The sequence below is a fragment of the Danio rerio genome, chromosome 8, assembly GCF_052040795.2.
Source record: "Danio rerio strain M-AB ecotype USA chromosome 8, GRCz13ab, whole genome shotgun sequence".
Classification (NCBI taxonomy): domain Eukaryota; kingdom Metazoa; phylum Chordata; class Actinopteri; order Cypriniformes; family Danionidae; genus Danio; species Danio rerio.
Window position 1 is genome coordinate 30,412,501 of NC_141028.1, and position 15,544 is coordinate 30,428,044.

A 15,544-nucleotide genomic window follows, 5' to 3' on the forward strand; every position below is an offset into this window, starting at 1 on the left:
AATCTGTAGTGGTAATCTTACTCAAAACTTATTACATCATGTCTGGATAATAAAACCAGAAAATGTTTCAATGGGTTGAAGTTGCCGTGGTGACTGCATCATCAGTTTCACCGCTCCAATTGGTTTTTGATTTGACACTTGTTTCAAGTGAAATCTCACAGTGTCTGAAATCTTTGAGCCCTGCCAAAATTTAATCAGATGCAAAATCCTACCATCTCTATTCTTTGGCTTAGTCCCTGATTTATCACACCAGATTTAATTACCAATTCATCTGCCAAAGGTTTAATGCGGCAGATGCCCTTTCAGCCACAATCCAGTGCAGGGAAACACCCATACATTCTCACACTCCACAGACAGAAATGCCTCCTGGCCCAGCCCGGACTCAAAACAGTGACCTTCTTGGTGTGAGTCGACAGTGTTAACCATTGAGCCACCACAAATCTGATCACAATAGATTTTAGACTGGATATTTTCCCCCATATTTCCAATTTTTCGTAATTTGTCTCAGATGACTAAATCATGGCCAAAATTACCCAGTGTGAGCTGGTCTTTATTTCTTGCGGACTGCTTCCATCACTTTATGACCAATGTAAGCTCATCTATTGCTTACTAAGTATGAAAGCAGCTCTGAAGGCAAAAGGGGGTTTAACCCAGTGTGTACATAAAAAAGTAGGCAGCAAGTGTATATTTAACATTACTGAAATATTTCAGGCCTAAATACTGAAAACACACAGAGGTGTCAGACCGAGTCTTGCTTGGGTTCGAGGACTCTGCATCTCGCTGCGTAACTCTGGACGAAGATGAAACTTCTTTGCTTCATCCACCAAATCTCGGCAAGGCAGACTACAGCGTATCAACGGCTGAAACACATCAAAACAACACTCAATCTTTGACCCCATAAACAAACATCCTTGATTTAATTGCAGCATTCTGTACATTCATACAAGCAACATGTATACGAATGTCAGAATCTGACCTCTGCGTCAATGACATCAGTGATGTATCGAGGGGTGAGCAGGGGCATGCGCACGTATTCCAGCAGATCAGGCAGGTACGGCTCTCTCTCCTTTCTGTTGTGCTTCACCCAGTTCAAAACAGCCTCAAATACTGGCTCCTCTGAATCAACCTATGCACATACAGATTTGTTAAAACCCCTTTGGCAAAACTAACTCTATTTGTTGCTTTTAATTTTCATATCAGATCTGTGACTTAAACGAGAAACCATAAATTTAAGTCCAAACGCTGCAATTACACCTTTACAATTATTGGACTGTGGTGAGAGACAAGAATGTAACAACAAAAGGCCGGTGTTTTTGTCTGAGAGTCAGCATGTACATAAAACGAGAATAAAAATGGCGGTTACAGGTTTGTACTTGCATTTTAGTACAGAAAGTCCCAAAAATACTAAAGAAAGGCCACTTGAAACATGCAGAGCAATATGTTTGCATGAACTGGTTCCTATGTGCAAATTTCGCAGAGTACTTTACTATATAACTGTTCAGACATTGTGTAAATTTGAAGTTATAGCATTAAAAAGATTAATTTAATCGATTCACCTTCAAGTGGTTCTATACCTTTATGAGTTTCCCTTTCCTGTTCAACACAAAAGGAGTTATTTTGAAAAGATGTTGTGAACCTGTAACCACTTACTTCCATAGTAGGAAAAACAAATACTCTGAAGGTAAATGTTTACAGGTTTTCAACATTTTAATCAAAATAACTATTTGTGTTCAACAGAATAGTGAAACTCACTAGAGAATAACGAAACTGAAGTTGAGTAAATTGTCAGTTTTAGGTGAACTGTTGTTTTTTATAGTATTGAGAGTATGTGACAATCTTTTTGTTTGTGTACTGATCTGCACTACTCGTGTAGATGATTATATAATACCATTACAAGTGTCAAGCACATAAATGGCCAACCGAAATCAAACTTGTAAGTGTGAAATTCAGAATTACAGATGATAGAAAGAATAATATGTATTTAGTCATTTGAGTAAGTAAAGTCTGTATTAAACAGAGCAGAATGACTTCAATATTTTGAATTGTACGGGTTGAAATTCAATAAATTTTAAAGCCGAACTAAACAGCTGATAGACAGCAACTTTGACAATTTGCTTTATGAAACAAATATTGATTTTCTAATCATGTGAAAATAAAGAAATAGAAATTAACATTTTGTTTAATTTTGGAATGGATTTAGACGTGGTTATTTGGGTTTACCTCATTCATGGTTCTGACATGAAAGCTTAAATGGTTAGTTTACCCAAAATCTGTTTTATTAATTACTCAACTCTCATATCATTCCAAACTTCTGAGATCTCCATTTATCATCAGAGCACAAAATTAAGATATTTCCATTTTAGAGCTTCATATGATTACAATTGAACCACTGAAATCACATGAAATGTTTTCAACAACGTTTTTGATTTCTTTTCTGACTTTTAAACCCTTTTCCAGTCTATGGAGGGAGCTCTTCAATTGAATCTAAAATATCTTAATTTTTTCTCTAAAGATGAACGAAAGTTTCAAAGCATTGAAATGACGTTTAAAAATGTACTAATATGTAAATTTCATGAAATATGAATACTTCAATACAATACAGTACGAGGAAAAGCTGTACGGCAAAAGAACAGTGTAAAATTACATATTCTAAAAAAACTGGGCAAATAGTATACCGATGACCTGGTACTTCTGTTAACAATCTGGAGTGTGCATTTAATAAACACTTTACTATCCCAAGAGACCACACAATTTCACTATCCCATGAGACCCTGGGACAGGGTTTATGTACAGCAGTGAAGCAAAAACAACTGAAGCCGGCAGGTCATGTGACAGTAACAACAATCTTACCTGGATCTCATCACACTTGATGAGTTTTTCCACTTCACTCTGACTGAGCAGCATGAACTCTTCCTGTTGTACCACCTCAGCAAAGTGTTTCTGTGAGAACAGCTCGGCAGCCTGCATCAAGTCCAGACAATTGTGCGTTTCGGCAAAGTCTCTGATTCCCAGACAGTTTGACGGATCTAACTGGCTATTAAGAAAATCACAGCACGCTCTCTTCACACCTGTAAAAAACAAACACACAATGGGTTTTTGCATTTTATGAGAACCTCCTATAGATGGACATTATGATTGTATACTGTACAGACTTTGCATGCCATCACAAGAAATGTTTATTTTTTACCTATATTTATATATATAAACTAATTATTTTATTTGTCTTTAAATGTTTTTAGACACAGTTTACATGTAAACATTTTTAGTGTGATGGAAATTTTTAATATTGATGATCATATATTGATGATTGACAATTATAAATATATTTATATTATACACTGATTAGGGTCTTGCTAAAGTAAAGCTTAAATGCATAATCATTCAGCTATTACAGTGATGTGTTATCTACTGGTTGTTCAAGAGTTAAAGAGCTGTAGAGAAATTCTTATGTAAAACATTGTAACATTGTGTAAAAACGGCTGTGAGCTCATCCTTGGGATCCTTTTGCTCAGAGAGGCTGTCTGTGTATAAACTGATCATTGTCAGAGAATTAAAGCAATTAAAAGACAAACTTTGTCTGACTGTTCAATTTCAGTCTTCACATTAAAACATTAAAATGTATTCCTTGTGAACATTGGGAAGAACATAATTGAGGAAAAATGTTAATAACTATATTAAATGTTTAACAGAAATATACTTCCAATAGTACCAATTATTGTCATTTTATAGATAATTTATTTTCATCACAAATTTATTCAATTGAAATAAAAGAAAATTCTATTTTTTAACAGGTTGTTGAAGAGTTTTACTGTATTGTGAAATTCTGTCCGTGTTTTTCCACATTTGGCTAATCGTAGGGCACAACTAACTCCAACCTTAAAAAAAGTAAAAAAAAAAATGAACCCAAAATGAAATTAATTTAGCCAGTAAATTATCCGGTATGATTTATAATCCGTTTTCCATTTTGTCATCTAAATGTCAAAAAATATCTGAGATTTATGGTCCTTTTCAGATATTTTGCCCAAACAAAGTAGGGAGCAAATGCACCACACACAAAACACATGACACTGGCTTATGCATTAAATACAGCAGCACTGCATACTCTCAAAAGGCAAATGAGGAAACAAAATAACTACAGACAAGTATCTAATTCAGTGCGTCACGATGGCACAGTGGGTAGCACCATCACCTCACAGCAAGAAGATCGCTTGTTCAAGCCCCGGCTGGGTCAGTTGGTACTTCTGTGTGGAGTTTGCATGTTCTCCCCATGTTCGAGTGGGTTTCCTTTGAGTGTTCCGGTTGCACTATAGGTGAATTGAACAAGCTAAATTGGCCGTATTGTATGTGTGTGAGTGCAAGAATGTTTGGGTGTTTCCCATTGTTGGGTTGCAGCTGGAAGGGCATCGGCTGCATAAAATATATGTTAGATAAATTGACGGTTCATTCCGCTGCCGCGACCCCAGATTAATAAAGGGACTAAGCCGAAAAAATAAAATAAAAAGAATGAATGAATAAATAAATGAAGAAAGTATCTAATTCAAGGGTTTCTTGAGTGTTATGTCTCCAGTATCACTTATGGCAGACAAACCCGTTTTTTTATTGGTGTGCTGGGATACATGTCTTGAATGCAGATTGATTTGCCTGAGGGATTAGTTGTTTACATCGCTGCTCTTAATAATGACTTCCATTTCCTTCTGCAAGGCAGCCCAGAAGCCTGATGCTGCCATCCTCATTCTTGACAAAAAGGATGGGGTTTCCTGGGTGTCAGGCTAGATTTTGTTTGTGCCAAAAATAAATGTTTCACTTTCAGGACAAAAAGCTCAACTTTCAAATAAGCAGATTTCAGGTTTCATTGTGGGGCTTTTGGGTATTTGTTTTTTGGGTCACAGCCCTTCTTAGAATTATCTTCTAGATTGAGTTCTCAAAAAATATTGTTGATGCCTGAACAGTTTTTCGCATTTCAGTCAATGCTCAAGTTGTTTTCTACATGTCACGTTGCTCAATTCTGATAGAAGATCCTGCTCTTGAAAATATCTGAAATCAATTGTTTTCCATTTTGTTTTCAAGAGCATGGTGTTTATTACAAGACCTTTTTTTACAACTTAATCTTACAGTAGCAAATATTTTTACATAATAAAAGATAAAATGCATTTATAAAAGCCCTATAAAAAAGTAGGTATACTAGTAAACAGGTAAAAAGGGACTTTGTCAATGCCTTTTTTGTATTTCATACCAAGGACTTTCTTAAAAGAAACTGTTAAGAGAATACTTTCACATGTACAATTTTATTTTTGAAATGAAGTGTTAGATCACCCAAAAAGGCTAATTCTGTTATTAATTCATTACTTACATTTGTAATGTAATTTCATACCATAAGGTTCAGTCTAAATATTATAAAGCAATGAGAATATCTTCGTGCACATAAACAAAAATAATGACTTTATTCAATAGTTTCTTCTCCTTAGTGTCAATATAGAGTGCGTGATGATGAGTGTGTGACTTCCTGTTTGAAACAAAGCACATCAGCAGCACGACGAAGCTCATTACAAATAGAGCCCTCTCGTAAAAAAAGGGCACACTATACTGACACTGTGGAGACTACTATATTGGGGAAGGGTTAAATATAACAAAACTTGTGGAGATCAATTAAATTCTTCTCTCATCTTTTGCTGAATAGCAGCTCTAATAGCAGGTCTTTGGGAATAATAGCTCGCTTAGTTCATGCAGGTTTGTACAGGAGTTTGTCTCCTTCACAATTAAAAATCTCTGAGTCCTTATTATGCTTGTCTCTCAGCAAGCTTTTTATTATTCATTACCTCACAAAAAATTAATTATATCAAGCAGTGCGATTTTTTTTTTCCCACACACAGAGCAGGTAAAAAATGATGTGATTTATTCAGGTATGATGATCTTGCATTTTACGCTTTGTGTATACTGTATAAAACTTGTTAAGCATTTCATAAGCTTTCAATGTTTTTTTTTTTGGTAATGTTAAAACCTAATGACAGAAATATACATGGTCTAGGCTGATTTGTGTTCCTGTACCTTTAAGCTGCAGGAGACAGGCAGCGGGCAGCAGCTCCTGGACGTTTTCTACTGTGACCAGCACTGTCTCTGTGTAAACAAAATCCAGCAGGATCTCCATAGTGGACGCTGTGAGGCCCTGAATGTCCACAAAGGACTTCCCTTTTTCAGCAAGCTACAGAATAGAAAAAAAAACAAGATTTTTGATTTCTTTTTACAAACACAATAAAAAAAAACACTAAAAAAACCCACATACATTTATAAGAGCTTTTCACACTTGAATAATTGTATTCAATTTATTTTAAACCCTGGGTTATACTGCTTAAAATTTACCTGGGGTTAACAATTAATCCTTGGTTATTCATACACTGCAGTTCACATTGTGCAATCCTAATCCCCAGGTTATCATCCTTATTTACATATTTGTGGTGTCAGTGTCACTGATTGGACAAATGCAGCACACCACCTGTTTTTTAAAAAAGGGTCCAATGCTATGCATCCTTGTATTACATAATGCAGAGTGCTGACAGCCATTAAGATTTTCAATGGACTTTTTTAGACAATACAAGCAAGAAAGAAATTTTCTTGTCCAATTGACATGATTTCTTTCACAAAAAATACTATGAACAATGTTCATGAGATGGCCAAAAGCACATTAAATATTGGGATGCTAAATATTGTAATATTTTAAAACCACAACTTTTCAACCGGAAAATATTTGACACCACAAAAGTGATGCTAGTTCTGATCTGGAAAAGGTTTCATAACCTTGGGTTAAAAAAGCAGCGTAAACCCATCTCTAAATTTCAAGGGTAAAAGCTTATGATAAGATAGTCTGCTCACTCGGCGGGAATATATGCAACGCCTCCGTGACAAAGACAAAAAGTCCAAGACAAAAGTCCTATCTGAATGAATTGAACTTACAATTAAATTACATCAAAAACAAAAATCAGATGTGATCCCTAGCATTGTTGTTGTTGTTGCTCAAGTCTTAATTACTTTTAAAGCATGTAACATCTAGCTTCTGCACATGAGCAAAGATAGCCATGACACCAATTTTCTTTACAGCTAACTGGCTGGTAACCAGAAGACGCAGTGAAAAACAATGAAAAACAGAGCCAAAACCTCAATATGTGATGGGATGTGATATCAGCTCTTCAGTCAAATTTTAAATCACAGGCACAAAGTGGTCATGATAGGGGTTACCATAACAAACAAGCAAATCGTACGCACAGCTTTCCCAATAATCACCCAGCCCTATTATTCGGGTCCCACGCGCTTTCATGAACAGCAGATTCAAGGAAATGTAAGGAATTTTTAAAGGCCCTTTAATTTTAAATCAAGCACCTCTGTAATTCAAGAACCTGCATATGTAGCGCCATGAAAGTACTAACTGTACAGTAATTAACATTTAACTTACACTTAATATTTACATTAAACATGTCAGAGTAATTTTCAAAAATGTTGACTGTTTTAAAAAGTCATGTTCAAAGAACTTTGATGAATTCAGTACTGATGATATTCAAGAGCAGCTTCTGAAATATTGGTAAAATGTGTATTAATTGTGAGTGTTATTGTACAAGATTTAAAATACATTTTTATTTATCCGGGGTTTTTTTATTCTGGTTTTGACACTTGAGTACTATTGTTGAAATTAAACCATAAACAAATTTAATTTAAGCACTTTCAAGGACCTGTGTTTGTTTTTAGTTACTTTCCAGGCCTTGAATCCATATGTCTGAAATTCAAGTACTTTTAAGTACTTACAAGAAGCGTGGGAACCCTGTATAATATCGATATTTTTGTCCAAACCTGATCTTACCTATCATTTTCAAGTGTAAACTTAAAAAGTGGCGTGACTATATTTTTTTCTCCTTTTTGTACTGTCAACTCAATTTAGGTTTCAGAATTGATCAAAATTTGGTGCATTTGTGAAGATAAACATGATGAACACAATATGCAAGAATCGTAAACTTTTGCTAGACACGGAGCAGATTTTTTACAATCATCTAAAAGTCAATTAAAATGATCCTATTGGGATTGTGTCAAAGAAAAGGGATGATGTTAAACATCTGGATTGGCCTACAAAACTGCATAGACGCTGCAAAACTCGATTAAAGACTATTACTTTTATCACATATATTATGCACCATTATGTTTACATTACACCATACAAAACAACATTATCTACAGGGGTCACTCCAGTCCAGTATCACTGAACAAATGTCAACAGTATCTGAAAATTAAAGAAACCTCCTGCACCTCCTAGTGTGAATGAGCAGAACTGCAGCTAAGTTGAAATTTTAACCTTTGCTCCAACTTCAGATATGGATTAATAAAGAGAAAACATTAAATGAGAAGGAAAACATGACAATGAGTCAGACTTTAACTTCAATGAATAAGCACTAGATAATGAAGTTGAGGCACATCCGCTAAACTGCAATGTCAAGAGTAAATTGCAAATCCAAAGCAAGTGATGAATGTTAAACATATAATATTATATTATACAACAATAAGACACAACAAACCGCACATTTACTGTGTAATTTACAAACTTTTAGGTCTTCCAAGATGTAGGTGACTTTGGTGACCCCTGGTATTCAAAAAATGCAAATCAATGACTACTGGAGATTTGAGAGTAAATAAAACAATGAATAATTCCCAAGGATCCTCACAATATACAGTGAGGTTTTACACAGCAACATAATCATTTTTGTACAGGAAACCGGACGTTATTTACAATGTCACCTTTAGTCCTACATTACGAAGTTTGCATGGGAAGAAATATTGAACACGATGAGTCAACCTGTTTGATTACAACCAGGCACGCAATCAGCTAAGAACAAAACAAGAAGAAAAGTGGATCATCACTACATGTCAACTTGTTTTCAATATTATATAATGACCATATATGAATAAATAAATACATTAATAAATTAATTAATAAAAAAAAAGTAGAATGTCATTTCTATATCTTACATAGGCTTCTGCTGGTATCACATTGTCTTTATGCGATTAACTGTTAAAGCTTTCATCACAATTTACAATATTAATACGATTAATATTGATACGATATTAATAATATTGAGCCTAGCTGCTATATATTTTTTACTTTAACAGGTATAACAAAATGATAAAAATTACGAAATGATGATAAGTACAAGTAATAAAACTACAATTAATAAATGTTAGTTATTGCATTAAAAGTGAAAAAAAAAAAACGCCAAATAGATATTTGTTAAAGTTAATAAAAATAAAAAAAACTAAATTTTGTTAGTTATGAACTCCATTTCATAAAATGATTTTAACTTTTTGTTAATTTGTTATTGTAAACATTAACTACAAAATTATTAAATGGAATAAATTATTTTGTAGTTGTCATTACATTGACATTAATTAAATGAACTAATGTGGGTTGTATGTTGCAATGCTTTGGCTTTTTCAAGGTTAATTATTGTGATATCCCAATTGCAACAGAAAAATACTGTGAAATGTCTCGAGACTGATGGCATTTCGTGCTGTTTGTTCAGCCTCATGATCTTAAAATTTAAGCAAAATCACTCGTTTTGTCTTCACTTTAGACATTACACTAGAGAATCAAATACTAGCTCTAAAATGACATTGTTGAAGTAGCAACGGTTTCTGCTGTTGTTCTGACATCAGCTGCAGATGTGAAGGAATGGTGGAAGAAAGTACAAGTTCTTAGTCCTTGTACAAAAGGATTTATAGACTCTCCGCGTTTAATTTTCTTTTTTATATACATGATTAACATGTCAAACTGTTGAATAAACGCAATATCACACGAGTAGCAGTGCGATGTAGCTGTATATTGTCACTGGTGGGACACTAAAGCACTCTGCCTGCGTCACACCTCCCACCTGTGCCGAAATACAGTCATATCCCACTGCTAAAAGTGTGATATTGCATATACACAAGTCTGAAAGCATTTGGCAGCATGATGAACAATCATTTAATACAATAGTTCTGAATATTCAGTCTAAAAGTTGAAATAATAAATAATTATTCACAGCATTTTAAAGCGCCCACAATATTAGTGTTGTGCATGTTCATTATCATGATATATTTTTGAATTCGACATATATCCAATTTGACAGTAAAATAGCAAATACAACACGGAAAACAGTCTCTAACTTTAATAAAAAATGCTAAACTAAATATTCCAAACTGTCAATTATGTGCTACAAATAATGTTTGGTTTCTTTCACTGACAGATCATTTTGTCTTATAAGACCTTAATGTAGAAAGAGGAGAATCATAGATATAAATTTAGCTTTGCTTGTATTTGTTGATGTTTTTGCCGCTCAAATTGCTGGTCATTTGCATTAAATAAATCATCCAGCATCACAATTTTAGTTGAAAATCATTTTAAATGTTCCACTAAAGTAAAAAGCCAATTACATCTTGAATGGCCTCAGGTTAAGCAACTACACAGCAAGTTTTACTCTTTGGGAGAACTGTGCCTTTAAGACCACAGTGATTTCAGCAACATGACACATGTAATGTGGCTACAGAGGGTGTTTGTTACCTCACTGGTGAACATGGCGCAGAAATAATCACTGCACGCCGCCAACACAATGCGGTGGGCAGGAAAATCTGTGCCCTCCACCCTCAGAGTGATGTCACACAGCGTGTTGCTCTTTCTCAGGGCGTTCATGGCATTCAAGATGGATTTGGCATGAGAATTGGTCATGATGTCCTTGGGCGCCATGACGACAGGGGGCGGGGTGGAGTGACAAAGCCTCAGGCACTGCAGGATGATGATTTCTGCAGGACACAAACTAATCAGTGACCATCTTGAAAACAACACAGCAGACCAAAAAAAAAAAAAAAAAAAACACACACCAAATCAAAAGTAGGATTGTCCTGATCTTCAAAAATACAAATATATTCTTGATTATTGATCTACTATACGTTTGAATATTGTATATGTTGAAGATTTAATAGGGTGTTTTAATTTATTTGACAAACAATATTAAACAATAAATATTTGACAAACAAACAACTTCCCATGTTAATCTGGCCTACGATATGCTCGAGATATTGATCCAAATGTTCTGCTTTGTAATAGGCCTAATGATTGTCAACACTTACCAATATGACTCCATTTTGACATCCAAAATGGATTGTGAAAACTATGTTGTTCATTTTTATATAACTGTTTTATTTTAAGTAGCTAATGACAAAATTATGTTGTATTTTTTTTTTTTACTAAAATTAGCTTAAGTAACAATTGTAGCTATCACAGTTGTGTTAGTGATGCATTAATTAGCATTTACAAATGACTAAGGCCAGACAGAATCTGTGGACATTTTTTGATATTTTTGTGCAAAATTTCGTAAATAATCTGTAAATTTATGCGGAATGATTTTGGGAGTATCATAACTGACAACTTAATATATGAAATCAACAAATACTACATTTTTAACTTTTATTGAATGTTTTCAATGCAAATTCAATTTGATCCAATTATTTGGTAAACAAAGCAAATCTCTCATGTAATAATATATCTACTAAAAGACAGAAAACATTACTTTACCAACTGTATTGTAACTAAATCAAATGAACATTTTCATATTAGACAATAATATTACTGAAATTAATTAAAAAACTTAATAAATATAAATTTACACAAGTAAATAAATGGACGCAATGACGGGCTAAAAATTTGCAGATTTCTGCACATGCACATTGCATGTGAGCCTACTAACGACACCTTACTGTAGTGTAAAGTATTACCTGTTGTAATAATTTTACAGTTTAATTTGTCAGATTAATTTATTCTTAACATTTACATATAATAAAGCAGCAAACAAATTGTTGAGATATTTTTGGGTTTGATCAGATGTGCTCCAACATTAGGCACATTCAGATCAAGACTGAAAACACATCTCTTTAGCTGTGCCTTGAATGAGCACTGCGGTACGTCAGACAGATCACACTATTATGTCTTTCATTTTCATTCTTTTATAACTTGTTTTAACACATTTATCTATTTTGACTCACTTTTATTATTTGTTTTATTTTCTAAAACTTGTCTCATTTATTCCTGTTTATGTTAAGCACTTTAAATTGCCACTGTGTATAAATTGTGCTATATAAATAAACTTGCCTTGCCTATTATTATTGAAGTAACTTAATTCCAGCTCATGTCAATATTGTGATAATACCATGAATCTTGATAAAAGTATCAGCGATTATCTAAACTAATTTTAAATTGCAATACCTATTATCAATCCATACGATCTTCTTCTGTGGGAAAAAAAGAGATATTATAAAGATTGTTGGTTAACACGCAACTTTGGTTCCCATTGATGATGTTCATTGTATTTTCACTCCACACACTTGACAATAGGCATGGGGCGATAACCAGTTTTAAGGTTTACCCATGGTTTGGAAAAGTCAAATTTTTAAAACCACCAAAGTTTTGTGTTATACCATTCCTGAGATATATTTATTTATAAGGTATTTTTTTTTTTTTTACAACCATTTTATTTCGTTTTTACTGCAACAGTATCTTCAGCAGAAAAGAAACCTCTACATCAAAAGCTACTGGTTCAAAATATTTTAATGTTTCCTAGAATAAAACATATTGTGTTCAATGGGGCAAAAGTTGTTGTTTTTTACTCAGACTTTTAAAAAGAACTTAAAGCAGTAATCACAAAACCGTGAAAAACGTGATATTTTTATACTAGGCTATTATACCATCAGAATCTTATACCAGCCCATGCCTACCTGACAATCAATGTGAACCGAAAGTGTTTGGTTACCAACATTCTTGCAAATACCTACTTTTATGTTTAACAACAGAAAGTCAGTCATGGAGTATATTAAATATTGACAATCTATTTTGATAGGATCATTTCATTACAATCAGACCCTTTTAATTGTAAAGTCTAGATTTGATACGCGGCCGGCTGTGAGTGCAATATGATCATCAATATAGCAGCATTTTTTATTACACTGTATAACAATAATTAATATATTTACAGTACTGTCATGGTTGGGTTTAGGGTTGGGGTAGACATTAAAAAATACAATTTATTGGGTAATTTAATAGATAACATAATTAATACTCAGTACAACTACTGTTTTACGTTACTGTGACGGTTGGGTTAAGGTAGGGGGTGGATTGTAATAAAATACAATTAATGGTAAATTTAATAAACAACAGAAATCATTTTCGATAACTTCTGGCCGCAACCATACCTGATCTAGCAACAACCCCTTTTAGTCCATACCTATCTGTATTGTTGCTTATAATCTGACAGGTGTTTGTTTATTGAGAATATAAATTTTTAAAGGATTAAATGTTATTAAAAAGGATTTAGCATTCTAAAAATACCTAAATAAATAACTTCAATGACAGAAACAAACATTTGGGTTTAAGAACATTGAGATTAACTATTAAAATGTCACGCTTCAGTGTAACTCAAAGCTTACATTACATAATTTCATATATCTTTTTTAGCAGCTTATCAAATAGATAAAATAATTTCTAATCCTACTATTTTAAACAATGTAGAAATAAAAACAATAAAATATTTCAAACAAGATCTAGCTGTGATTTATGAAACATTGCGCTTGTGTGGTCGATTAAACAAAAATCGTTCCTACGTATGACATGGTAGGTTATTAGTATAACTTTATCTGAATATGTTCCTGTAAACCAGGTGGGAGTTTAAGTGAGGTGAGATGAGGCTACGTGCTAAAGCTAACTATAAACGGATGCTAACCCACACATTATCACAAACATCTCAGTAAACTCACTGCGTCCAGCGGATCCACAGGGAAACAGAATCGACCCGGGCCAGGATGACAGCTGACGGTGGTCTATTTGGACATCTGTTGCACCCTTTACATGAAAACCATCGCAGGTGTAAACTCAATTTCACTCCAGCAATGAAAAGAGCAGCGCTCACGTGTGCGCGCATCCCCAGCAAAACACTGCGACGTCACCAACGCGCCTGCGCATTGTAACAGCGCCGTGCTCGCGCGTTTTGCCAGAACAGATTGATACCTTCATATTATTGCTTGATTATGAAACATATACACATTTATAGAACGTTAAAATTTATTATGAAAGTATTGTTATATAAAACAACTCGACTGTAGAAACTTTCAGATAAACCCAAAATATAAATTTTGTGTATTTATTGCCATTTGTATAACTAGCTTTAATACAAATTCTATAGTTAGCATAGCAAACCATGTCGTAGTGACCATGGTTGAACTAAAATATTTCTTTGGTTGCATTTCTAGTAAAACCATGGGCAATTTTAATAAGTCAAGTAAATAAAATGCTAAATATCCACATGTATCTACTAAAGAACAAACACCACCACAAGCATGTGGCTGAGAAAACTGATATTGCGTTCTTTACAGAGGAATTTGTTAGCTTCAAAATTCACATTTACTCTAATACAGCATAATTATGTTTAAAATGTAGTTCTAGTGCTCATGCTGAAATTATTTGCTGCTTTTTTAAGTAGTTCTAGAAACAAGCACTTTAATTAGTAATGTAAATTTAGTCACAATTTAACTAAGTGCATCCAAGTCATGCCCATGATTTTTATTATATCATGGCCACAAGTAAGATTTCATTTTCATGTTAGTAAGTGTGTGTATTTCATGTTGTCTTCCATAGAAAAAAAATATAAAGAAAAATAAATTATATGAAATTAAAAAGATAACAGGCAGCATGGTGGCGTAGTGGGTAGCACAATCGCCTCACAGCAAGAAGATTGCTGATTCGAGCTCAGGGCTGGGTTGGTTGGCATTTCTGTGTGGAGTTTGCATGTTCTCCCCGTGTTCGCATGGGTTTCCTATGGGTGTCCCGGTTTACCCCATAGTCCAAAGACATGTGCTATAGGTGAATTGAATAAACTAAATTGGCCATAGTGTATGTGTGTGTTTCCTAGTGCTGGATTGCGGCTGGAAGGGCATTCGATGTGTAAAACATATGCTGGATAAGTTGGCGGTTTATTCTGCTGTAACGACCCAAGAATAATAAAGGAATCAAGCTGAAAATAAAATGAATTAATTAGATAACAACATTACCAACAATTACATTTAAAGGGCACCTATGATCAAAACCTACTTTTGGAAGCTGTTTGGACAGAACTGTGTGTAGGTATAGTGTGCCTACAGTCATATTGGGGTGATATAAACACAAGTCTCTTTTTTAAAATTTACTGATGTTAAAATAGGATCCAAATCTCAGTGATTTTGAGGTCAACCATAACATGACAGTGGAGTGTTTTTTTTTTTTTTTCCTGTCCACCGAATTGATTGACGGGTGCCATTTCTCCATAATAACATGTATATATGTGTCCACAGATTCTTTTTTGCAAAGCAACTAGGATTAAATATGTTACAAGTCTCAGCGGCACCTTAATAATTAATTGTATGAGTTTAAAACATGTTTAAAACAGAGCATGCTTGTAATAAAAGTGTAAAAATCACTGTAATTCCTAACCACTATAATCACCACGGCTGCATG

General features: G+C 34.0%; 1 protein-coding gene across 2 annotated transcripts in view; it reads right to left on the bottom strand.

Annotated features, from left to right (window-relative positions):
- klhl12 (kelch-like family member 12) overlaps positions 1-13,970 on the bottom strand; it is a 22,945-nt gene extending 8,975 nt beyond the window's left edge. Inside the window, exons 1-6 of one of the 2 annotated variants that reach the window (XR_015497027.1) lie at positions 13,813-13,970; positions 10,571-10,809; positions 6,046-6,199; positions 2,851-3,068; positions 977-1,126; positions 733-860 (exon numbers count right to left, since the gene is read on the bottom strand). Coding sequence is in view for 1 of the 2 variants with exons in the window: in NM_001007328.1 (NP_001007329.1) it covers positions 746-860; positions 977-1,126; positions 2,851-3,068; positions 6,046-6,199; positions 10,571-10,753 (820 nt within the window). In the remaining variant the exon portion in view is untranslated. 2 annotated transcript variants of the gene reach the window in all.
- Positions 13,971-15,544: the final 1,574 nt, after the last annotated feature.